This window comes from Symphalangus syndactylus, chromosome 9 (genome assembly GCF_028878055.3).
Source record: "Symphalangus syndactylus isolate Jambi chromosome 9, NHGRI_mSymSyn1-v2.1_pri, whole genome shotgun sequence".
Taxonomy (NCBI): Eukaryota; Metazoa; Chordata; class Mammalia; order Primates; family Hylobatidae; genus Symphalangus; species Symphalangus syndactylus.
The window spans coordinates 42,142,515-42,167,270 of record NC_072431.2 but is presented as its reverse complement, the minus strand read 5'-3'; the positions used below and the strand labels follow the sequence as shown (position 1 = coordinate 42,167,270).

The 24,756-nt window shown below is 38.4% G+C and overlaps 1 protein-coding gene across 9 annotated transcripts in view; it reads right to left on the bottom strand.

Moving 5' to 3' along the window:
- The window catches only part of WDSUB1 (WD repeat, sterile alpha motif and U-box domain containing 1), a 60,538-nt gene that overhangs the window by 23,443 nt on the left and 12,339 nt on the right, over positions 1-24,756 (bottom strand). For 4 of the 9 annotated variants that reach the window (XM_055292023.2, XM_055292026.2, XM_055292024.2 and 1 more), the window contains exons 5-9: positions 22,217-22,310; positions 8,341-8,374; positions 6,452-6,492; positions 6,265-6,371; positions 4,698-4,877 (exon numbers count right to left, since the gene is read on the bottom strand). In XM_055292023.2, the coding sequence (XP_055147998.2) occupies positions 4,698-4,877; positions 6,265-6,371; positions 6,452-6,492; positions 8,341-8,374; positions 22,217-22,310 (456 nt within the window). The remainder of the gene's footprint in view (positions 1-4,697; positions 4,878-6,264; positions 6,372-6,451; positions 6,493-8,340; positions 8,375-22,216; positions 22,311-24,756) is intronic. The other 5 variants (XM_055292027.2, XM_055292030.2, XM_063646015.1 and 2 more) reach the window with 2 other exon arrangements.

Below are 24,756 nucleotides of genomic sequence, written 5' to 3'. Positions count from 1 at the left end.
TTCCCACATGTGCCCTTTACTCTCCCAACTCTGTCCTGTACGTACCGATGCCACAGCAGCCCCAGCTGGAGGCCAGTTACCAGGACAGCACGAGAGCCTGGAATTGAACAAGCACAGACCACCAAGCTGGTCACTGACTCACCTCTCCCCCACCCTGACAGAGAACAACAGAACCAAACGCTGGTTTCTTACAAAGAAAGCTAAAAATCTGCTTTTTAAAAATATATTTTTTAATTTAAAAAATCAAATTTCTACACAGAATGATGAAGAGAAGACACGAAACCTATATTAAGAATGGAAAACACAGCTATAGATACATGAGGAATTTTTAAGAGGATATGAAGAACAGGATAGAAGCAGTATAGTTTTTAAATTTCTCTGAAAAAACAGAGCAACCAGATAAACTCAAATTGCGTGGACATTTCCAACAAAACAAGGTAGCAAGATATCTTCATGAACCCTACAATATGCGTGAGTGAGGACAAACCACTAACAGCCATAAAGACCTGTGGCTGGCATCTGTGTAGAAGAAAGCAACAGGACACCTGATGGGCCTGAGCAAATGAGACCCCAGCATGTCCAACAAGTAAGCACTGGAAAGGAGAGTGGGCCAACTTCAGACAGCAGCTGACCAGGGAGGGTTATGCCCATTCAACAGGGGGTCACTGCACAGTAACTAGATTTGAACAGCCTATTTCACTTTAATCACATATAAACAACAACAAAAAAACTGTAAATGTTCAATTACTTAACAATAAATGCAGTTACACAGGCAACAAGTGAAATCTACATAACGAATTAATAAGAACCAAAACATGAAACTTTCAAAACCCGAGGATACTAAGACAGGTGATATATTTAAATTTCTAGTTTTAATTTTAAATTAGAAAATGATAAAAATGTCTTATGTGCTTTTATGATTTCTTGGAAAGAAGAGCAAATGGAAGAGTGAACCCTTTGAAAAAAATCTCGTTCCCAATTAGGCATCTATGGTTGATGATTATCTGAATATAATCATAAATACCAACATGATATACAATAGTTCCTTAGCATTTGTCATTTTAAGTTTCTATCATTTTGTCTTCTATAGCAATTCCAAACTCCAAGATACGTAGCAATCTGCCACATTCCCAAGGCCTAGATATAAACTGAGGCCAATGAGTAGCTAGATGGAAGCTGTGTGGCTAGTTAGTAGTAGACTCAACTCGTTGGGTAATATCGCATCTAAAAGTGACTTTCCTACTCTTAGCCTTTCACACTTTATGCCTTTTGAATGAGATATTAAATGTTATAGTAGTAGTCACAAATTCATAGCAAATGTCTTAAGACATATATCCCTCTCAACATCAAGGATCTCTTGAACCTGTACTCTGTCTGGACATTCTTTTTCCAAATATAGTTCTAAATATAAGGAATTATTTCCTAACTAAAGCTGTATGTCTATTGTACCCTAGGCTTCCATTAACACAATCCTAGAAAATGACTATTATCCTTGGGTAAAGCTCCAAAGTCAAACATACTCAAGTCTGCAGAAATTTCATTTATTGTGTATTTACAAAAGACCCATTGAAAAAAGATTTGATAAACTGCTCAATTCCTTAAAAATAATTTAAATGTCAAACATAATAGATATACGACTTTGGTCTCAAACCCTCCAATGTACTTTACTGCACAATTAATCAACTTCCTCCATTTGCTGAATGTTAAACTCGGATTTATTCACACTGATATGGCAGCTGTTTTAAACAGTTATATCACAAAGGCAAACACAGGTAAAATAGATATGCATTAAAAAAGCAAAATTCAATAGCATATATACTCATTGGTTCACCTCAACACATTTGTTTCTAGACCAAATTTAATTCTCTATTAGTGCAATTTACTATTTTGAGGGTCTATTTTTCTTAAAATTCAGGACTAAAAGAAATTCATTGTAGCTTACAATACCATTTATAGAAGATTAAAGTTAGCCGCTTGATCCTTTATAATGAAGGTTGCAAAAACCTTAAAATACATTAGAATGACATAAAAAATAAATGTTATAGTCAATTTTTACTACTTTATTCTAATTTGTTGAGTCTGCTAGATCTCCAAATCTTAAACACAAGCCTGAGTCCTTATTTACTAGAGAATGTGCAACATTTTGATAGACTGGATTAAGAGAATGTGGCACATATACACCATGGAATACTATGCAGCTATAAAAAATGATGAGTTCATGTCCTTTGTAGGGACATGGATGAAACTGGAAAACATCATTCTCAGTAAATTATCGCAAGGACAAAAATCCAAACACCACATGTTCTCACTCATAGGTGGGAATTGAACAATGAGAACACATGGACACAGGAAGGGGAACATCACACTCCGGGGACTGCTGTGGGGTGGGGGGAGGGGGGAGGGACAGCATTAGGAGATATACCTAATGCTAAATGACGAGTTAATGGGTGCAGCACACCAACATGGCACATAGATACATATGTAACAAACCTGCACATTGTGCACATGTACCCTAAAACTTATAGTAATAATTAAAAAAAATTTAAAAAAAGAGAATGTGCAACATTTTTGTCTCCATTCTTAATGGTTTTTCAAATTCACCTATTAGACCATCACAGAACTTGTTTAAACTGTATTTCAATTTTGGCTTGGGCCTGACGCTTCCAAAACCCATTTCACTGAACTTTGAAGTAAAATGATTACTACTGCTAAACCTGAGACTCATCCTTCAAAAACTAATTGAATCATTAATTGATCATTAATTGAATCCTACAAGAATGTCTTATTCTTGATCAGGCGCAGTGGCTCATGCCTATAATCCTAGCACATTGGGAGGCCAAGCTGGGAGGATCACTTAAGGTCAGGAGTTTGAGACCAGCCTGGGCAAAGTAGTGAGAGCTCATCTCCACAAATAATTTTAAAAATTAGCTAGGCATGGTGGCACATGCCTGTGGTTCCTGCTACTCACGAGGCTGAGGCGGGAGGATCACTTGAGCCTAGGAGGCTGAAGCTGCAGTGAGACATGATCATGCCAGAGGACTCCAGCCTGGGCAACAGAGGGAGACCCTGTCTCAAACAAACAAAAAACTAGAATGCCTTATTGTTTATTTACCTAGTTATAAAGATAGAATTGTATTTCTATTGTTTCTATATGCTTTTCTTATGTTTTCAAACATCCTTTGTTGAATCTGAAATTATTTCGTATTGTGAAGTAATTCTACTTGATAAGGTACCCTTAAGATTAATTGTGAGAGATTAACAAGAAATTAAGATATTAAATCCGTGAGTTTTTTTAAAAAACAAAGCTCCTACTCTATTACCTACTCTCAGAAGAAAAGAGGAAGTTAGAAAGGAAAAATTTTATTAGACAGCCACTGCTGGGTGCAGTGGCTCATGCCCATAATCCCAACACTTTGGGAGGCCAAGGCTGGAGGACTGCTTGACCCCAGCAGTTTAAGACCAGCCAGGGCAATAGAGAGACCTCATCTCTACAAAAATTTGTAAAAATAAGCTGGGCATGGTAGCATGTGCATGTAGTCCCAGTTACTTGGGAGGCTGAGACAGGAAGACCACTTGAGCCTGGAAGGTCGAGGCTGTAGTGAGCTGTGATCGCACCACTACACTCCAGCCTGAGCAACAGTGAGACCCTCCTGTCTCTTCCCCTACCCCGCCACCCCCACACAAAAAGAGATAGAAAAGTGACTGTACTTGGCCAGGTACGGTGGCTCAGGCCTGTAATCCCAGCACTTTGGGAGGCTGAGGCAGGCAGATCACGAGGTCAGGAGATCAAGACAATCCTGGCTAACATGGTGAAACCCTGTCTTTACTAAAAATATAAAAGATTAGCCGGGCGTGGTGGCAGGCACCTGTAGTCCCAGCTACTCAAGAGGCTGAGGCAGGAGAATAGCGTGAACCCGGGAGGCAGAGCTTGCAGTGAGCCGAGATCACGCCACTGCACTCCAGCCTGGGCGACAGAGCGAGACTCCATCTCAAAAATAAATAAATAAAATAAAGAAAAGTGACTGTACTCAAGTATAGCCTGAGTATAGTACAAAACCACTTAACTTATGTGTTTTCACAAAACCATTCTGTTAACTCCTTAAAAGGCCATAGGCTTCCAAGAGATTTAAATAGGCTCACATACTATGTTTACTATGTAAGGAAAGTAAAATACTTATAATACTATACTTTAAAATGGTTTTCTATAACAAAGATTTTTAGTTATTTCACTCTTCATTAGTAATAAATCTCAACATGAATATCTTATTTCCTGAGCTTTCTGGTTAACTAAAATTTTACTATAGCATATTAGTAACAGTGTCTGGCAATTATGTTTATTAAAGCATGATATCAAATCTTGTTTTTGGTAAAGATCTAGTACCCAGAATACATAAACAACTCTTACAAAGTCAACAATAAAAAGACAACCCAGTTTAAAAATGGGCAATGGATCTGAACAGACATTTCTCCAAAGAAGATATAAAAATGGCAAATAAGCACTTGAAAGATGCATGTCATTAGGTAAATGAAAATCAAAACCATAATGAAACTCCACAACTGCTAGGATGGCCATAATCAAGAAGATGGGTCATTAGTGTAGTGCCAGAACATTAAGAAGAAACCATCAATGCAACAAAATCCAACTGCAGAGTAATTTGGTAAAAGTTGTTTTGAAGATTGCCTTTCACTAAGCTTACCAATTTTCAAATCATCAGCCAGACTTTCTTTTGTAAGGTTCAACAGTTCTTTTCCGTCAATGTTATTCATCTTGAAAATACCAACAAGATCTTTTAAATCTTGTGCACAAAGCCATGTTGAGACATCCTCCTCTGACCAATCTTCAGTAAATTGCTTCAGCTGATCTTCTGTGCTCCTTGCTTAAAATAAACAAACAGGTAAGTGAGATAACAAAAAAGTATTTCCTTTATAAACATTCTCACTTTGAATTAAAAGTAAATGACATTTCCATAAATCTGTGTTTTATAGCTGGGTACAGTGGCTCATGCCTATAATCCTAGCTATTCAAGTGGCTGAGGCAGGAGGATCACTTGAAGTCAGGAGTTCAAGACCAGCCTAAGTAACATAGGGAGACCCGTCTCAAAAAAAAAAAAAGAAAAAAAAATTGGTTTTACCACTTTAACTTGCTTTTGGATCATTTTCTTTTTCACATCAGGAAAACAATTTTTTATTATATAAAATTCATACCAGCAAAGGTATTCTATTTGCTCCATCATCTGCATATCAGCACCACTATTTGGATAATTCTGACAGTGATAAAAATAAAACTCCTAAATTATGTGCCAATGTCGCTTGATGCCAAAATAAAACCAACAAACTACAACGATAATTTCGATTTTGTCCTGAGGTTATATTTACCTGAAAAATTAGTATGGAGTATAAACAAATAACTTACAAACCATGGGAGGTGTGGGACACATGAATGTGCACCGAAAGCATTTACCAACAGCTTTAACACAGCCCAGCCACTTCAACACTGGCTTCTCTAAAATTATTATTATTTTGAAGATGGGTTCTCACTCTCTTGCCCAGGCTGAAGTACAGTGGCGTGTTCTCAGCTCACTGCAGCCTCATGACCTCCTGGTCTCAGGTGATCCTTCCTACCTCAGCATCCCAAGTAGCTGGGGCCACAAGTGCACACCCCCATGTGTGGCTAATTTTTGTCTTTTTGTAGAGATGGGGTTTCACCATGTTGCCCAAGCTAATCTCAGACTCCTGGGCTCATGCAATCCATCCACCTCAGCCTCCCAAAGTGCTGGGATTATAAGTGTGAGCCACCATGCCAGGCCAAACTATTTTTAAATGACATTAAATTTGGATGTATACTTTATATTCATAAAAGCAATGTGAATAACCTGTCAAATGATTTACTAACTTTTTTTTTTTTTTTTTGAGATGGAGTTTCACTCTTGTCGCCCAGGCTGGAATGCAATGGCACGATCTCAGGTCACTGTAACGTCTGCCTCCCAGGTTCAAGTGATTCTCCTGCCTCAGCCTCCAGAGTAGCTGGGATTATAAACATGTGCCATCACGCTGAGCTACTTTTTTGTATTTTTAGTAGAGACAGGGTTTCACCATGTTGGCCAGGCTGGTCTCGAACTTCTGACCTCAAGTGATATGCCCACCTTGGCCTCCCAGAGTGCTGGGATTACAGGTGTGAGCCACCGTGCCCGGCCCGATTTACTAACTTTCTGACCCTAATGGTGAGTGGGGTTGAAATGAGTGAAAAATGATGTCCTTACTAACCTTGGCAAAGTGTTTCCAGGTCAAATTGCCAGATGTTCACTGTTTTGTCCATTGAACCAGTAGCAAGTAAAAGGGTATTAGGTGCAAAAGCACAAGTTGTGACATACCTAGTTAATAAAAACAACTATTATGTATCTTCTGACTAATTTTTAAATTATATTAATACAAAGTGAGGTTAAGTTCAGACCTGGTGTGCTGAGTCAATGTGTGAAGTATATTCTCAGTATTCTGAAAAACAATAAAAACAGCTTTAAATTTACTCAGGTAAATTTACTCAAGAGTAAAGTTACTGATGAAGACTCATTTGACATAAATGGGTTGTATACTAAGTGGATATATTAATATTTATTAGTAACTAACATAAGTTGAAAGTTTACTCAATGAATAGTAGAAACGGCATCTGTAACAGCATTCTCAGGTATTTACTTCACTTTTTGTCAATCATCGGCATTATTGTCTGCTAGCCACCTCCTTAGAAATTTTTAGTGCAGTAGACCCTTGGCATTTGCTCATCTGTTTGAACCTACTAATACTAACCTAAACGAAATCTATTACCTGAAATAACTCATATTTTTGGCTATGGCATTTGACTTGTACACATTGCAGGACCAGTGAGTAGAAATTAGTCCCTTGGCCGGGTGCAGTGGCTCACACCTATAATCCCAGCACGTCGGGAGGCCGAGGCGGGTGGATCACTTGAGCTCAGGAGTTTGAGACCAGCCTGGCCAACACGGTGAAACCCCATCCCTATTAAAAATATAAAATTTTAGCTGACATGGTGGCACATGCCTGTAGTCCCAGCTACTTGGGAGGCTAAGGCAGGAGAATTGCTTGAACCCGGGAGGCGGAGGTTGCAGCGAGCCGAGATCGCACCACTGCACTATGGCCTGGGCAACAGAGCAAGAGTCTGTTTCAAAAAAATAAATAAATAAATTAGTCCCTTAGAGTACACTAAGGTGTCCATCCAACATTTTAGGTGTATTTAAGTGGGACTCATACATAGTTTACAGAGACAATTTAGTGTTATAATTGTTTTTGAGAATGTAAAATCTCATGAAACGTTCGTGAGAAATATTAGAGATTTACCTCACCTAGCTTGAGTATTCTTTCCCATTTCCTGCCAGAACACTCAGTGACTCAAACTTCTGTGCGGAAGACTAGCTTACATCACCTGCTTAACTCGCTACCCTTTGATTACTTATATCTCCATTTATTTGCTGGCATAGCTACAGCCTAAATTCAATCATTAGGAGGCTCCACTCAACATTTACTTCATTTGGACAATATTTTTTTCAACTACTTTATTTTTGAGACAGGGTCTCACTCTGTTGCCCAGGCTGGAGTGCAGTGGCACGATCTCGGCTCACTGCAACCTCCACCTCCGGGGTTCAAGCCATCCTCTCGCCTCAGACTCCCAAGTAGCTGGGACTACAGGGACGCACCACCACAGTCAGCTAAGTTTTTGTAGTTTTGGTAGAAACGAGGTTTCACCACGTTGGCCAGGCTGGTCTTAACTCCTGGACTCAAGCCATCTGCCTGCCTCAGCCTCCTGACATGCTGGGATTACAGGTGTGAGCCACTACACCCGGCCACAACTTGGTCTTTACCCACACGTGGATCAGTAAAAAACTCCCATTTTCTAAGTCCATGATAACCTATCCTTTCTTATGCCACTCTCTAAATCCAGCCAGGACTCTAAGAATGGTAGGTCACTTTCAACCATATTCACCAAAACCCTAGGGTAAACATTCATCCTTTGCTATTATGGAAGCCTGGTGTAAGAGTTTAATAATTGATTGTATATGATGTTTTGAACACTGGTGCTCTTTAAATATGTATATTTTATGATCACATTTAAAATCTATCCATCTTAAAATCATTACTGAAATATTTAAGGGCTTGTTGCAGAACCAATATCTTACTTGCATAACTATTTTAGCATTTGTGAAAATATATATGTTCTTAGTCATACTAAACAGAAAAAAATATATACTTTTTCTACGAGGCCTAACTTGAAGTTCAGTAGTCTAATAAACATAACTTTCATAGATCACCACAAGATTTTTAAATACTTACAGTATCATATACTATGACAGACTTATCCACTGACCTTAAAAGAAAATAAATTATAGGTGAAAAGTTCTATAAAAACAAAGTACAGCTTATGTAATTAGTATTTGTAAGTAATTTTAGTAACTCTTCTAGAAAAGACAGATATTAACATACATTTAGAATGCAATCCTTTTGTTCATATGTATGAAAACTTTAATTCAAAAAACTACATGTGGCCAGGCGCAGTGGCTCACACCTGTAATCCCAGCACTTTGGGAGGCTGATTCAAGCAGATCATGAGGTCAGGAGTTTGAGACCAGCCCGGCCAACATGGCGAAACCCATCTCTACTAAAAATACAGAAAAAAATTATCCAGGCATGGTGGCGTGCGCCTGTAATCCCAGCTCCTCGGTAAGCTGAGGCAAGAGGATGGCCTGAACTTTGAAGGTAGAGGTTGCAATGAGCCAAGATCACGCCACTGTACTCCAGCCTGGGTGGTAAAGTGAGACTCCAAATCAAAAAAAAAACCATGCTATATATAAAATTTAGAAAATTATAAGCTTTATTAAAACAATAGTGTATACTATTTACGCTACATGACCATGAACAGAACAAGCATCTCTGATATATAAATAAAACACAACTCTATAACAAGTTAGTAACTGAATGGGAAAAACCACAAGGAAAAGCTATTATTTGCTACTTGGTTTTGTTTCAGATAGCACTATTTTTTACCACTGAGAAGGTGTGCCTTAAATGCTAATCAATGTATATATGTTTTGATTATGATCCATTTTTGAAAATTATAATTCTAAACTTGATGTTGACTACATGATTCCTTGTAATGGTATAAAAATTAAAAGCAGACATCCGGGGTTATTCTAGCAAAGAAAAAGAACATCACACACACAAAAATACAACATTATAACAAAATGAGTAATTTAAAACAATAGATATATATGCCTCTATCTGGCATTTCTACCCCCCTTGGAAACAGGCTTTATGCCAGAACGATGTACACTACAAGGTGAAAAAACATATCTGCAATACAAGTCGTACCACACTCTGCAGAACATTAATATTTGTACTTATTAAGGGAGCTGATAACAGTCTGACCACAGGATTCACATCTATTAGAAAGCTTAAAATTCCTTGTTCAGTAGACCCTCCAATGTTGATGATGGATACTGACTACAGAATCTTTGTCATAAGGTCAAAATAGAAATTATACTTTAAAAGTTCAAAGATATAAAACACAAGAACTTGGGAAGCATATACTGTCAGCCTTCCATATCCACAGGTTTCCTATCTGTGAATTCACCATGAATCAAAATATCCAAGAAAAAAATAATAAACTGAAATATTCAGGAAAAAAATAACAAAAAATAATACAAATAAAAATACTGCAAAACTATTTACATAGCCCTTACATTGTATTAGGTATTATAAGTAATCTAGAGATGATTTAAAGTATATGGATAATGTGTGTAGGTTACATGCAAATATTACACCATTTTATATAAGGGACTTGAGCATCCACAGGTTTTGGTATCCAAGGTAGCGGTCCTGGACCCAATCCCCTGCAGATACCAACGGACAACTGTAATGCATTCCAGATGCAAAAAGAATTATAGCTTTCAATGTTAAACTGCATCCAAAATACAGTGAGAAACAGTATTGACAGCTAACACTATGTGAGTATGTACATGACAGACATAATTTACAGTTCTTCAAGGTACAAGTTCTTATTTGTGAAATATCTGAAATTCTTAGGTCAAATTCTGCTATTTTGAGCATCCTTAAAACACACATACAACTAAAGACTGATGTCAGCAAGATGGCAGAGTATAACTTCTCATGCTTGTCCCCTCACAGGGACATTAATTTGAAAAAGTATCCACACACACACAAAAATACTTTCATAACAGCTAAAGAAACCAGGTCTCCAGCTATAGCTACATGGCTGGGGGTCAGGAGCATGTTAAATATTACTTTTCAAGATTATATGATGAGACAAAAGGAAAACTGGTCAACTGAAACACACACACATATATATATATATATATATATATATATATATATATATTTTTTTTTTTTTTTTTAAATAAATGAACTGGTCATTGGGTGAACTGGCTTTTGGTTAACTGACCTAGAGCCCAGTTCTGCTTAAGCCTGACTTTTCTAAAGGGATAATTAGCCAAAATTTCATCTGGAGCTGGCTAGAACCCAGCCATGCTAAGCTTACAAAGAAAATGGTTCTCTCATCTGGTCCCCATTACACTGTCTCAAATAAAATCCTCATTGGTACCACAAAACAAAAACAAAACCCCAAAATTAAAAGGAAATCCCACTTTCCTAGACTACCACCAGAGACAATTCAAACCAACTCATCATTTAATAAGCAGGATTATCCTTAGTGATCTCTATGAGCACTGGATTGGGAAGACAGAAATCAGTGCGACAAGCAAGAGTCCACACATGGGAACGGCAAGCAGTAAGGCTGAAAACACAGCCCCGAACAAAAATACAAAGCACCCTGAGTGCCTACCCAAGGAATGTGGACGATTTCACAGGCCACAGCTAGCCATGAGGGCAATGGAATAAGTTCACTTGCTGATGAGGTATAGAAAGGAATTTGAGAAGCAAAAGGCCAAACATGAATAAACCAGTAGGAGACCACTGAATCCATGAAAAAAAAAACAAAAATTATAAACACATGAACAGACCTGCAGGCTCTTGAAGAAAGAAAGGATTTTAAACTCACTTCCTATTGCCTTTAGTTTAACTAATGATGATTCCAAGGAAGATGCAATAGGATTTGATAATTCATTAGATTTTGAGGAAGGTAAATTAGGGTTAGAGAAAAATAATAGAAGTTTTCAATATTTTGAGATTTGAGTTTGAGAGATCAGGAGAATAATAGCCAACTTACATAGATACAAAATAGTTTGAAACTACTGAAGCAATAAAAACCCTCAAAATATTCCCTAAATTGAAGCCGAATCAACAAACACTAAACAAAAAATCCAACTGTTTGGTGTCCCTGGTTTTGTATTTTCTTCCTGCTATAGTTCGTCCCCCAAATTTTCAGTGCATACATTCCACCACAATCTGCCCTGTCATCTTTCCCCCAGTTTCCTCATGAGGCAGGTATTCAACCTTTTGATATTCCATTCCTACAATTTTGTGGTGCTCTAAAACCTCAGCTCTGCTCACTCAAGAATACAAGAGAAACCCATCAATTATATCTAGACAGCTACTGGACAACATCAACAACACATAGCTATGTGCTTGACATGGACGTGGTGTGATCACAGACTCCTGCAGATCCATGACATCACAGTAACCCATCTCAAAACTCTGTACAATGGCCAAAAAACTAATCAAATACAATCACTAGCAATTATTTCCTGAGCCCAAGTATGTTCCTAACATTTAAAGATTCTACACTTCAGTATTTTAATTTTAAGTGTATTTATGTTTCTTCTCATTTAGAAAGGATTTGCAGTCCCTTACAAAAATAGAGCAAAAACAAAAGTTATGTGAAGAACCTGAAGGGGAAGAGAATGTAAGAATGAGGTGAGGGGAGAGAATGAAGGTGAAGATTAACATAGATTAATATCGAAAACACGTGTCATAAGTCCAGTCCACTTTGCCAAAGAAAGGTTGCAAGTTTGATTCTGAGCTTCTTCAGTAGCAATGCAAAAAGGAAATATGATCAGTTATGAAATGTAAAATAGAAACACAAACCCAACGCTTGGGGAAAAAGGACATGAACCCTCAGACTGAGACCTGACAGGACCACTTTCCCCAAGGCCTTTAGAGGAGGATGCTATGAAACATAAACCAAATCCTCAACAACTCTTCCTGAATGAAGATAAGTTTCAAAGAGCTGTTCAAAGTTTCAAAATGCTGCTCACTGTAACCCAATGGCTAATAGCTCAATTCAGAAAAACGGGGTAAAATACGTTATATAATTGGTGTTCTGGATTACATAAATTATATCTATTATTTTATATACTATTTAATATATATATGTATTGAGCAGTGATGTCCCAAACATAATAAATGCTTTGTCTGAATTTTCTTAATCTTTATAACAATGTTATGAGGAAAGTGCTATTATATTCTCCATTTTATAGTCAGAACATGAAGCTGGGAGAAGACACGGAACCAGAACTTGTTCAAGGTCCTGCAGCTAGTTAAGTGGCAAGGCTGGGGTTAAAACCCAGTTCTGTGTAATTCTAAAACCCATGTTTTTTAATATTATGCTTGCTAAAATATCTTCCCCCAATGTCTCAAAATTGATTCAACACAGGCACATACTTTGATGATTTCAGCCTAAAAACTTGAAAAGTGATGGTGTGGCTATTCAAATTTCACTAAAGCTCTCAGAAAACATCCAATTTCAAGCAATCTAGCATCTCATAACCCTCCATGATACACAAATGGCAACGTGTCCTTTTCAGTTACTAAATGAACTTACTTGTTCAATAGGACTGTTAGCAATACTGCAGAGAAAAAACATGATCTGCATTTTGGGAAAGATAACCTTAAGCCTTCTTCAGCTAGTCATCGCTGAGCAAGAGGGGGCTGTTCATGAAAGCACTCCTAACTCGTGACAATAAACTCTATCATTTACTTACAAAATAGATAAAATATAAACAACTGTCTTGTTGGGGAGAGGAGAAACTTATTCCCCACCCCTTCTGGGGTAAGATTCTTGGCCTCTTTCCTCCCTCTCATGCCTAGCAGAAAATAAATGACAGGTAACTGGAGAGTGTGGGGCAAGCGCTGGGCCATGGAGCTGAGCCCCTTATGGATTTTCTCTTTTTTCTGATCTGCACTGGCAGGGGAAGACTGCAGTGGTCCATGCTGCCCAAGAGCAGGTGGGCAAGTGGGTTGCCAATCAAAACTCATGTTACCCAGTCCCATATTGCCCTCTCATTGGTTTTCAACTCAAGAAAAAGAAAAGGGCCAGGCGCAGTGGTTCACACTTCTAATCACAGCACTTTGGGAGGCTAAGGCAGGCGGATCACCTGAGGTCAGGAGTTCGAGACCAGCCTGGCCAACATGGTGAAACCCTGTCTACTAAAAATACAAAAATTAACCAGGCGTGGTCGCGGGCGCCTGTAATCCCAGCTACTTGGGAGGCTGACGCAGGAGAATCACTTGAACCTGGAAGGCAGAGGTTACAGTGATCCGAGATCACGCCATTGCAGTCCAGACTGGGTAACAAGAGCGAAACTCCATCTAAAAAAAAAAAAACAAACAACTCTTAACTGGCTGGGCATGGCTGCACACACCTATAGTTCCAGCTACTTGAGAGGCTGAAGTGGGATGACTGTTTGAGCCCAGGAAGTCAAGGCTCCAGTGAGCCACTCCAGCCTGGGTAATGGAGTGAGGCCTTATCTCTAAAGCAAACACACACACACACACACACACACACACTCTCTCTCTCTCTCTCTCTTTTCTTCCTTTCTCTCTGTCTCTCTCTCACACACAGTTGTGGGCATTTTAAAAACTCATTTCCAAGGAATCCTAAACTCCGAGACTTTCTGGAAACAGGTAGACTTTATTTGAGTTACAAAGACTGACCCGGCTAGATGTGGTGACTCATGCCTGTAATCCCAACACTTTGGGAGGCCAAGGTGGGAGGATCACTTGAGCCCAGGAATGAGATCCCTGACTCTACAAAAGATACAAAAATTAGCCAGGCATGGTGGCCTGCAAGTGTAGTCCCAGCTACTCAGGAGGCTAAGGTGGGAGGATCACTTGAGCCCAGGAGGTCAGGGCTGCAGTAAGCCATGATAGTGCCATCACACTCCAGCCTGGGTGACAGAGGAGACCCTGTCCCAAAAAAAAAGACTGACCCTTCCTGTTTGAATAGCAGCTGATATATATAATGTTTGTTGTATCCGGGTAGATCAAGAGAAGTAGGGTGGAACAAAAGACAAATTCTGCTAAGGGGCTGGAGCAAAGTTATGAGGGGACAGAAGTGGAGAAAGACCAAGGGAAAAACCTCTTATTTTGCTACAGGACCTGTGATGCCATCACAGCTCTGAGGGCTGGTGGAGTATGTGAAGCAGATGTGAAAATCCAGCTGTCTTCTGCTATGCCAGACATTGAAAAGATCTTCAAAAATGTAGAACAATGCCACTCTTTTCACTGTTTATTTTTTCCTCAAAAAGCTAATATGCAATAATCTATTGCTTTTAAATGAATTTAAAATATTTCAGAATATTCTCAATTGTATTTTCTAGTATTATAAATAGTGATAGATATAACCCATATAAGCAAAAGCTCTTTAGGGTAATAACTTTTTTTTTTTTTTTTTTTTTTGAGACGGAGTCTTGCTCTGTTGCCCAGGCTGGAGGGCAGTGGCGCAATCTCGGCTCACTGCAACCTCCGCCTCCCGGGTTCACGCCATTCTCCTGCCTCAGCCTCTCCAAGTAGCTGGGACTACAGGCGCCCGCCACCACGCCCAGCTAATTTTTTGTATTTTTAGTAGAGATGGGGTTTCACCGTGGTCTCGATCTCCTGACCTCGTGATCCGCCCGCCTTGGCCTCCCAAAGTGCTGGGATTACAAGCGTGAGCCACTGCACCCGGCTAGGGTAATAACTTTTAAGAGTGCCAAGGAATCTTACTCTTTTTTTGAGACGGAGCCTCACTCTGTCGCCCAGGCTGGACTGCAGTGGCGCCATCTGGACTCACCGCAAGCTCCACCTCCTGGGTTCGTGCCATTCTCCTGCCTCAGCCTCCCGAGTAGCTGGGAATACAGGCGCCCGCCACCATGCCCGGCTAATTTTTTGTATTTTTAGTACAGATGGGGTTTCACCATGTTAGCCAGGATGGTCTTGATCTCCTGACCCCATGATCTGCCCACCTCAGCCTCCCAAAGTGCTGGGATTACGGGCGTGAGCCACCACGCCCGGCCAAGGAATCTTACTTTTTTTTTTTTTTTTTATTATACTTTAGGGTTTTAGGGTACATGTGCACAATGTGCAGGTTTGTTACATATGTATCCATGTGCCATGTTGATTTCCTGCACCCATTAACTCGTCATTTAGCATTAGGTGTATCTCCTAATGCTGTCCCTCCCCTCTCCCCCCACCCCACAACAGTCCCCGGAGTGTGATGTTCCCCTTCCTGTGTCCATGAGTTCTCATTGTTCAATTCCCACCTATGAGTGAGAACGTGCGGTGTTTGGTTTTTTGTCCTTGCGATAGTTTACTGAGAATGATGTTTTCCAGTTTCATCCATGTCTCTACAAAGGACATAAACTCATCATTTTTTATGGCTGCATAGTATTCCATGGTGTATATGTGCCACATTTTCTTAATCCAGTCTATCGTTGTTGGACATTTGGGTTGGTTCCAACTCTTTGCTATTGTGAATAGTGCCGCAATAAACATACGTGTGCATGTGTCTTTATAGCAGCATGATTTATAGTCCTTTGGGTATATACCCAGTAATGGGATGGCTGGGTCAAATGGTATTTCTAGTTCGAGATCCCTGAGGAATCGCCACACTGACTTCCACAATGGTTGAACTCGTTTACAGTCCCACCAACAGTGTAAAAGTGTTCCTATTTCTCCACATCCTCTCCAGCACCTGTTGTTTCCAGATTTTTTAATGATGGCCATTCTAACTGGTGTGAGATGGTATCTCACTGTGGTTTTGATTTGCATTTCTCTGATGGCCAGTGATGATGAGCATTTCTTCATGTGTTTGTTGGCTGCATAAGGAATTCAACTTACAAGGGATGTGAAGGACCTCTTCAAGGAGAACTACAAACCACTGCTCAATGAAATAAAAGAGGATACAAACAAATGGAAGAACATTCCATGCTCATGGGTTGGAAGAATCAATATCGTGAAAATGGCCATACTGCCCAAGGTAATTTATAGATTCAATGCCATCCCCATCAAGCTACCAGGGACTTTCTTCACAGAATTGGAAAAAACTACTTTCAAGTTCATATGGAACCAAAAAAGAGCCCGCATCGCCAAGTCAATCCTAAGCCAAAAGAACAAAGCTGGAGGCATCACGCTACCTGACTTTAAACTATACTACAAGGCTACAGTAGCCAAAACAGCATGGTACTGGTACCACAACAGAGACATAGATCAATGGAACAGAACAGAGCCCTCAGAAATGATGCCGCATAGCTACAACTATCTGATCTTTGACAAACCTGACAAAAACAAGAAATGGGGAAAGGATTCCCTATTTAATAAATGGTGCTGGGAAAACTGGCTAGCCATATGTAGAAAGCTGCAACTGGATCCCTTCCTTACACCTTATACAAAAATTAATTCAAGATGGATTAAAGACTTATATGTTAGACCTAAAACCATTAAAATCCTACAAGAAAACCTAGGCAATACCATTCAGGACATAGGCGTGGGCAAGGACTTCATGTCTAAAACACCAAAAGCAATGGCAACAAAAGCCAAAATCGACAAATGGGATCTCATTAAACTAAAGAGCTTCTGCACAGCAAAAGAAACTATCATCAGAGTGAACAGATAACCTACAGAATGGGAGAAAATTTTTGCAACCTACTCATCTGACAAAGGGCTAATATCCAGAATCTACAATGAACTCAAACAAATTTACAAGAAAAAAACAAACAACCCCATCAAAAAGTGGGCAGAGGACATGAACAGACACTTCTCAAAAGGAATCTTACTTTTAAGAGTGTCAAGGAATCTTAAGACCAAAAACTATAAAAACCACTGACCTAAATCATGATTCAATTCTTCACTTCTCTATTCTGACCTATAACCTCATTCTGTTGTCCATTCACTTTTCATCTCTAGCCACTTATATTCATCTCTAGACACTAGTCTCCTATAGCTAGGCTTTGCATGTTAGAATTGCTTTAAAAGTTTCAGAAGTTCTCCTAAATTTAATATACAAGGTTTGAATAAGTTTTAACACTATCCTAGGTTCTCAGGGTTTTTTTTGTTGTTTTGAGTCAGGATTTCACTCTGTTGCCTAGGCTGAAGTGTACTGGCACGACTGTGGCTCACTGCAGCCTCCACTGCCTGGGCTCAAGCAATCCTCCCACCTCAGCCTCCTGAGGAGCTAGGACCATAGGTGCACGCCACCATGCTTGGCTAACTTTTTATTATTTGTAGAGACCAGGTCTTCCTATGTTGCCCAGGCTGGTCTCAAACTCCTGGGTGCAAGTGATCCTCCTGCCTCAGCCTCCCAAAGTGCTGGGATTACAGGCATGAGCCACCATGCCCCATCCATCCTAGGTTCTCTATTATCTCTACAATCTGTTTTTCTGGCCTCATTTCTCCTTATTTATTTGAATGTTTATTATACATTTTAATCTACTCAAGAATTTCCTGCCTCCTGGAATGCTCTTTCTGTTCCTCAGTCTTCCCACATCTGCATAGAAATTCTATACTGCCTTTTCCAAGGCCACCCCATCTATGCCGTACACACCTTCATTAGTACACCTCTGTTTTCTTTCTTTTTTTTTTTTTTTTAAGAGACAAGTTCTCACTTTGTTGCCCAGGCTGGAGTGCAGTGGCATGATCATAGGTTGCTGTAGCCTCAAACTCCTGGGCTCAGGGGATTCTCCTGCCTCAGCCTCCCAAGTAGCTGAGACTACAGGCACACACCCCTATGCCCAGCTAATTTAATTTTTTTTTGTAGGGACTGGGTCTCACTGTGTTGTCTGGGCTGGTCTCAAACTCCTGGCCTCAAGTGATCCTTCTGCCTTGACCTCTCAAAGTGTTGGAATAACAGGCATGAGCTACCACACCCAGCCCTTAGTACACATTCTAACCTACAACCACATTCTGCTGTCCATTCACTTTTCATCTCTCTAGCCACTTATATTCATATACAGCCACCTTTTATCCTACTCACTTTTTTTCAGTCTCTCTCTTTCCCACACCTATTCATTCTATCTTATCAATGATTTTTAGTCACAAATAGAATCCATCATTAACTAATTGACCTATTTTTATCTACTAAGTATGATTTAAATATGCCTGTCAATTCTTCTAAAAACTAAATGTTTATTAAGTTTATTAATTTACATTTCTCATTCATTTGCCTGTACGTTTGTCCAAATAAACTAGATCTATTCAGAAAAATATTTGAATGTGACCTTGAGCAACACCATATACCCAAAAGCACTTGATAATGTAAACTTCCATTTATCCAGAATGATTGGGAAAGACACATTTCCATAAATATAATATTAACTAAGACACACATATATACAAACTGGCAAAGAATTATACTGCTAGAAAATGAACTTAAAACAATATTGAGTATCACTTAACACTCCCTCCATGACTCAGAGGATAAGTACATGTCAGGGTCTTGCAGTGTTATTAGTTCATCACCATGAACATCAACTACTAAATAGAAAAGAGGGGACTTAAAATGTCTTCAAGAGCACAAACACTGTCATACTGCCTTTTCTATGCCCTATTCCAATTGGCAGAGAGCTGGGCACATAATCATTCTGTCAACTAACCTGTCCCCTAACAGAGCAGACAGAGTTCAACTTTACTTGTTTAAACTTTCCAATGATTTAAATTCTAGGTCAAAAGACAATTACTATAAATACTTTTTGATGATGAATAATCTTCATCTTCAGAGATGAAAGAGCCACATCTACAATAATGACAACATAACTAGTAATTTGGCTGTTTGGCAAGAATTGGAGTATATGGAAAAAAGAACCATCAGCCTTAGTCCAGACATTCTAAATGGAGGTTAGGAGCCTAAATATCTTAGCTGGAATGAAAGCTGCTATGAAGAGCCATAAATGTGGGTCAGAATGCTATGACCTGTGAGATCAGACAGGAAGGTTTTAGAAAATCTAATGGCAAGGAGAAAATATACAAAAGTATTCAAAAGGAAAAGAGTATAAAGTAATTGAATCATGCAACAATGTTCCAGCCCATTGCCTAACAGAATAAAGCTTTGAAAAATAAAAGCCAAGGTTGACAATTTCAACACAGAACTGGAAATCATAAAAAGTGACACCACTGAAAAAAATTGCCAAATAAGAATTCTAGTTCCAAAAAATAAAATAAGCAAAATTAAGAATTCAATGGACCAGTTTAATATATTAGCTGAAGAAAGGAAAGGGAAAACCATCCAGAATGAAGCACAGGAAACAGGGAAAAATAAACAAACAAACAAAAAAACAGAAGCATAAATACAAAAGAGAGAATAAAGTTTACAGTGAGGTGTAATGTGCCTTTAATTGGAATCCCAGAATTAGAGGACAGAAAGAAAGGAACAGAGGCAATATTTGAAGAGATAATAAATAAGAATTTTCCAAAAGTGGTAAAATATCATTCCATAGATTTTTTTTTTTTTTTTTTTTTTTTGAGATGGAGTCTTGCTCTGTCACCCAGGCTGGAGTGCAGTGGTGTGATCTCAGCTCACTGCAACCTCCACCTCCTGGGTTCAAGCAACTCTCCTGCCTCAGCCTCCTGAGTAGCTGGAATTACAGGTGCCCACCACCATGCCTGGCTAATTTTTGTATTTTTAGTAGAGATGAGGTTTCACCATGTTAGCCAGGCTGGTCTCCAACTCCTGAGCTCAAGTGATAGGCCTGCCTCTGCCTCCCAAAGTGCTGGGATTACAGGCATGAACCACCACGCCCTGCCAAATATCATTCAAAGGATTTAAGAAATTCAATGAATTCCAAGCAAACTAAATAGGAAACTCATATGTAGATACAAAGTGGATGTGCAAAAACCTCAAAACAGAAAATTTCATGAGCAGCCAGAGAAAAACACATGAATTACATCCAAAGGAACAACAGTTAGAATGAAACTAACTTCTCTATAGCAATACACAACAATAATATACCCTAAAATTTGTTTGTTCCAACAAAGCAAGGTTGGTTTAACATTTAAAAATCTTGTAATTCACTCCACTAACAGAGTAACAGAGAAAAATTATATTATCTCAAAAGATGTAGGAAAAATCATCTGATGAAATACAATACCCTTGCGTGATTAAAAAAATAACAACAAAACTCTTACAAACTAAAAGGAATAGAAGAATAAAGCTTATCTCCCCAAAACCTACAATGATCATATTGAATAATGAAAGCTTTCCCTCTGCAGTGAGGAATCAGACAAGGCCTGTTATTGCCGCTTTTATTATCCTGGTAGTATCAACAGTTCAGTAAGGCACAGAAGATACCAAAGATATAAGGATTAGAAAGGAAGGAACAAAACCATCATTATCCACAAATAATCTGATTTCATATATATATAATCCAAAATAAGAAATTTTCTAGGTAAGTCCGATTTATTTCCATTATATATTTCCTTATATTGGCCACATATTTTATATACTAACAACAAGTGCCTAGAAAGAAGGCTAATAAAAGATGAGAACTTCTACATAGAAGACAATTATTGAAATTCAAAGATAAATAAATGAAGAAATATGCAATATTCTCAGATTACAAGACCAATATCATAAAGATGTCAATTCTCCCCAAATTCATCAGACTCTATATAATCCTAATTAAAACCCAAACAGGTTTGTGTGGGTGGAGACAGGAATTGGGGCAATTTAATAAGTTGATTCTAAAATTTATATGAAAATGTCAATAGCTAGGAATAGACAAAATATAAAGCCTGGGAAAGACAGAATGATATTAGAGCAAGGACAGAAACAGAACAAAGTAGCAGAAACAGTAGTTAAGAAACAGACTCACAAATATATTGCCAGTGATTTCTGACAAGGGAGTACAACAAAATGGAGGAGAAAAGTGGTCTTTTCAATACGTAGTACTAGGACAACTGGCTATTCACGTAGAAAGGAATAAAATGGGATTCCTATTGCACATCATACACATTAAGTGTGAAAGGCAAAACAACGAAGGTCTTAGAAGATAATATAGGAAAATATCTTCATGACCTCAGAACATGAAGAAGCTGACTACACTAAAATTATAAACTGTGAAAAGGCAAATCTAGAGGGCGGGAAAAGATATTTGCAACTAGCAACAAATGGCTCAAACGTAAAAACACACACACACACACATATACATATATAACAACAAATCAGTAAGTAAAAGATAACCTAGGAAAAAAAATGGGCCGGAGGCATGAACAGGCACTTCATACAAGAGAAAATACATATGGCTAATAAACTTCTAAAAAGGTTGCAACCACTTTGTTCTGGGGAAACGCAAATTAAAACCATAGTAAGGCAACACTACACACTCATCAGAATGGCTAAAATTTTAAAAACTCACAATACCAAGTATAGGCTAGGATACAAAACAACACTGCTATAGAAGTATTAATTGTTCAGCCACTTGGAAACTGTTGTTATCTGCCAAAGTTGAAAATGCACATATTCTATGACTCGGCAAGGCCATTCCTATGTACTTATCTTACAGAAATGCATGAACATGTATACCAGGACATACAATATATTCATAGAATTATTATTGTAATGCTCTCAAACCAGAAATAATCATATAACCATTAACATTAAAATGAACTATTATATATATTATAATGTATCCATGCCATGGAATATTACACAGCAATGAAAATCAATGGGCCACAGCTCCGGGCAATAATATGAATTAATGTCACAAGTGTAATGTTGGGTACAGGAAGCCTGACAAAATAATTCATATTGCATAATTTGTTTTAGGTCAGTTTTAAAGAAAACAGCAGTAGTGCATATGATCTAACATGTTGTCACCAAAAAGGGGCACTTGGAAGGGGAGGGCTTCTGGGGCAGAACCAGCAATGTTCTATTTCTTGACCTTTGTGGTGGCTCATCAAGCTATTCTTTGATGTTTCACGTACTTTTCTGTATGTCTGTTTGATTTCATATAAAAATGGTTTAGGAAAATTAAACCAACTAGCTTACCCTGAGACTAGCATCTGCCCATCATGGGAAAAAGCACAAGCCAGAACAGGAGCACAGTGCCCACTCAGTGTACTTTTATATTTTAATTCAAAACCTGCAAATAACAAGGTAACAGAAATTAGAAAGCTGACCATGCTTAGAACTGATTTTTAAGTCAACACCATTTCACTTATTTATTTAACAAATAATCTTTGAGTGCCTAAAGGACACAAAAATTAAAAACCCTCATGCAGCTCAGATATCTATAAGGAAATAATTGGGATGCAGTGTGATTAACTGGTTTCTGTTTACTAAAGAAAAAAGTCAAGTTTTTAAAGAATTAAAGTAGTTTTACTCAGATGTCTTACTGAGGACTATAGACTAAGGCCTATGGCCTGGGAGCTACAGGGCAATGTGAGACCTCTCCAAAGCAGTGTTTCAGCCCACTGCATACATACAGGTGGTAGAGGTTTAGCATGTGCAAAATCACATCAAACAGAAGTTACATTAAAGCAGAATCACGTCAAGGTCTGGGTTTAAGAGTACATCTGGTTATAGATTACTAAAGTGCATTCAGTTACGGACTGCAGAAACATGATCACTAACCCCACTGGACGTTATCTCAGGTAAGAAAAGGCAAGGCTGGGCTCATTTATCTTTTAAGGAATGTAGTGACACAGGCAAGAGACATGGGGGACTCTGTGCTCTCCTCTGTTTTGTCTTCAAGGCATTCCTCCAGAGAGCTGCACGTTGTCACAGAGTCGGGGGATTTGTCAAATTATGCTGGCAAGCAGAAAGGAGCAAACATGGCTTCTTGGGTTTGTTACTCTGTCTCACATTTCAAAAGCTCAGTAATGGATTTCAAAAAGCAGCTCAACAAAGGGTAGACGGGGTATTTTCATAACTACCAAAATTTTTAAACTTTTAAACTATACCACAATTTTAGTGTCTGATAAAAACAAAATACGCCAATTGCCCAAAAGACTTAAAAAAAATGCTTATAATTTTTTAAATCTGGCACTTAAAAATATTTTCTCATCCTGTAAAAAAAATACTTTCTCATCCTGTAAATAATGAATGGTAATTTACACATCTTGTAATTCCAATATTATTTTTATAAAACATAACACTCCTACAAAGTATAAAAAAGTATAAAGTCCTTTTTATGCTTTTAGAATTACTAAATATAAACATCACAACTATTTTAAAAGCATACTGAGGGAATTCAATATATTTTGGTGACAACTTATAAAAATAAAAAGAAATTGGCAGGGGTTGGGGGGAAGGAAAAGGAAATACACGAGGGAAATTTATAACTACATCAGACACAATAAAACCTTTTTTGAAGCGTTAAATGTCTTTTAGTGAGGATAACAAGCATTTAACTAAAGAAAAAGGTCATCAGAGCAAGTAAAAGTTTCAGGCTCAAAACAGGAAAAAAAATATATTTTTATCTGGGAGAGCAGAGACACACACTAAAGGCACCGTGCTAAGTGCTAGAAATACAATGATGAACTTCAAAAGGCTTTAATTCTAACCGGGAACAGAGCAATAAATAGGCATGATTAATCAAACAAAGCAAACATATTAAGTTATAAACCAAATTAAGACTATAAAACTTCAATACAACAATAATAGGTTATGTCCTCAAGTATAAGACCCATATGTCTCCCTACTCCTCCCTACAAATAAGCAAATAATAAGGTACAAATGGTGATAAATGCTTTATGAAAAGATTTTATTTTTATTATTATTATTTTTTAGAGCATCTCCTTCTGTCACCCAGGCTGGAGTGCAGTGGTACAGTCTCGGCTCACTGCAACCTCCGCCTCCTGGGTTCAAGTGATTCTCCTGCCTCAGGCTCCCAAGAAGCTGGGACTACAGGTGTGCACTACCACACCTGGCTAATTTTTGTATGTATGTCGAGACAGGGTTTCATCATGTTGGCCAGGCTGGTATCAAACTCGTGACCTCAAGTGATCCACCTGCCTCAGCCTCCCAAGGTGCTGGGATCACAGGCGTGAGCCACCATGCCCAGCCTTATGAAAAGGTTTTAACTGCATGTTTATAAACTGTCATGTATGTTTTTGTTAAAAAGTCAGTGTCAACATATTTTCCAGTAAACATATGAAAGGCTTTACTTTTGAACAATTACTAAAGGAACATATTTATTTCCTGATAAAAGGTTCTTCTCTATACACTAGGATAATTATGAACAACAAAAATATAGTTTGTCATTTAACTGAAGCTTACTAGGTAACAAATAATAATATTTTGAGGCTCCTGAATCAATCAAGATGACAAAATTTCAGATTCCCCATGAAAATGTCAAGGAAGGAATTAATAAAGACAGAAATGTACACTGGTAAAGAGAGTGGGAAGAGGGGCATCAGCAAACCAGACACTGAATCAACTTTGGGGAGGCAGAAAGCACATTAAGTAATGAAGAAGTATAAAAGAATAACAGCCCAGCATACAAAGAGATGGGGGTACAGCCAAGAAAGTTATTCTGCCCTAGATAACACCCCAAGACTGGCCAAGCGCAGTGGCTCACGCCTGTA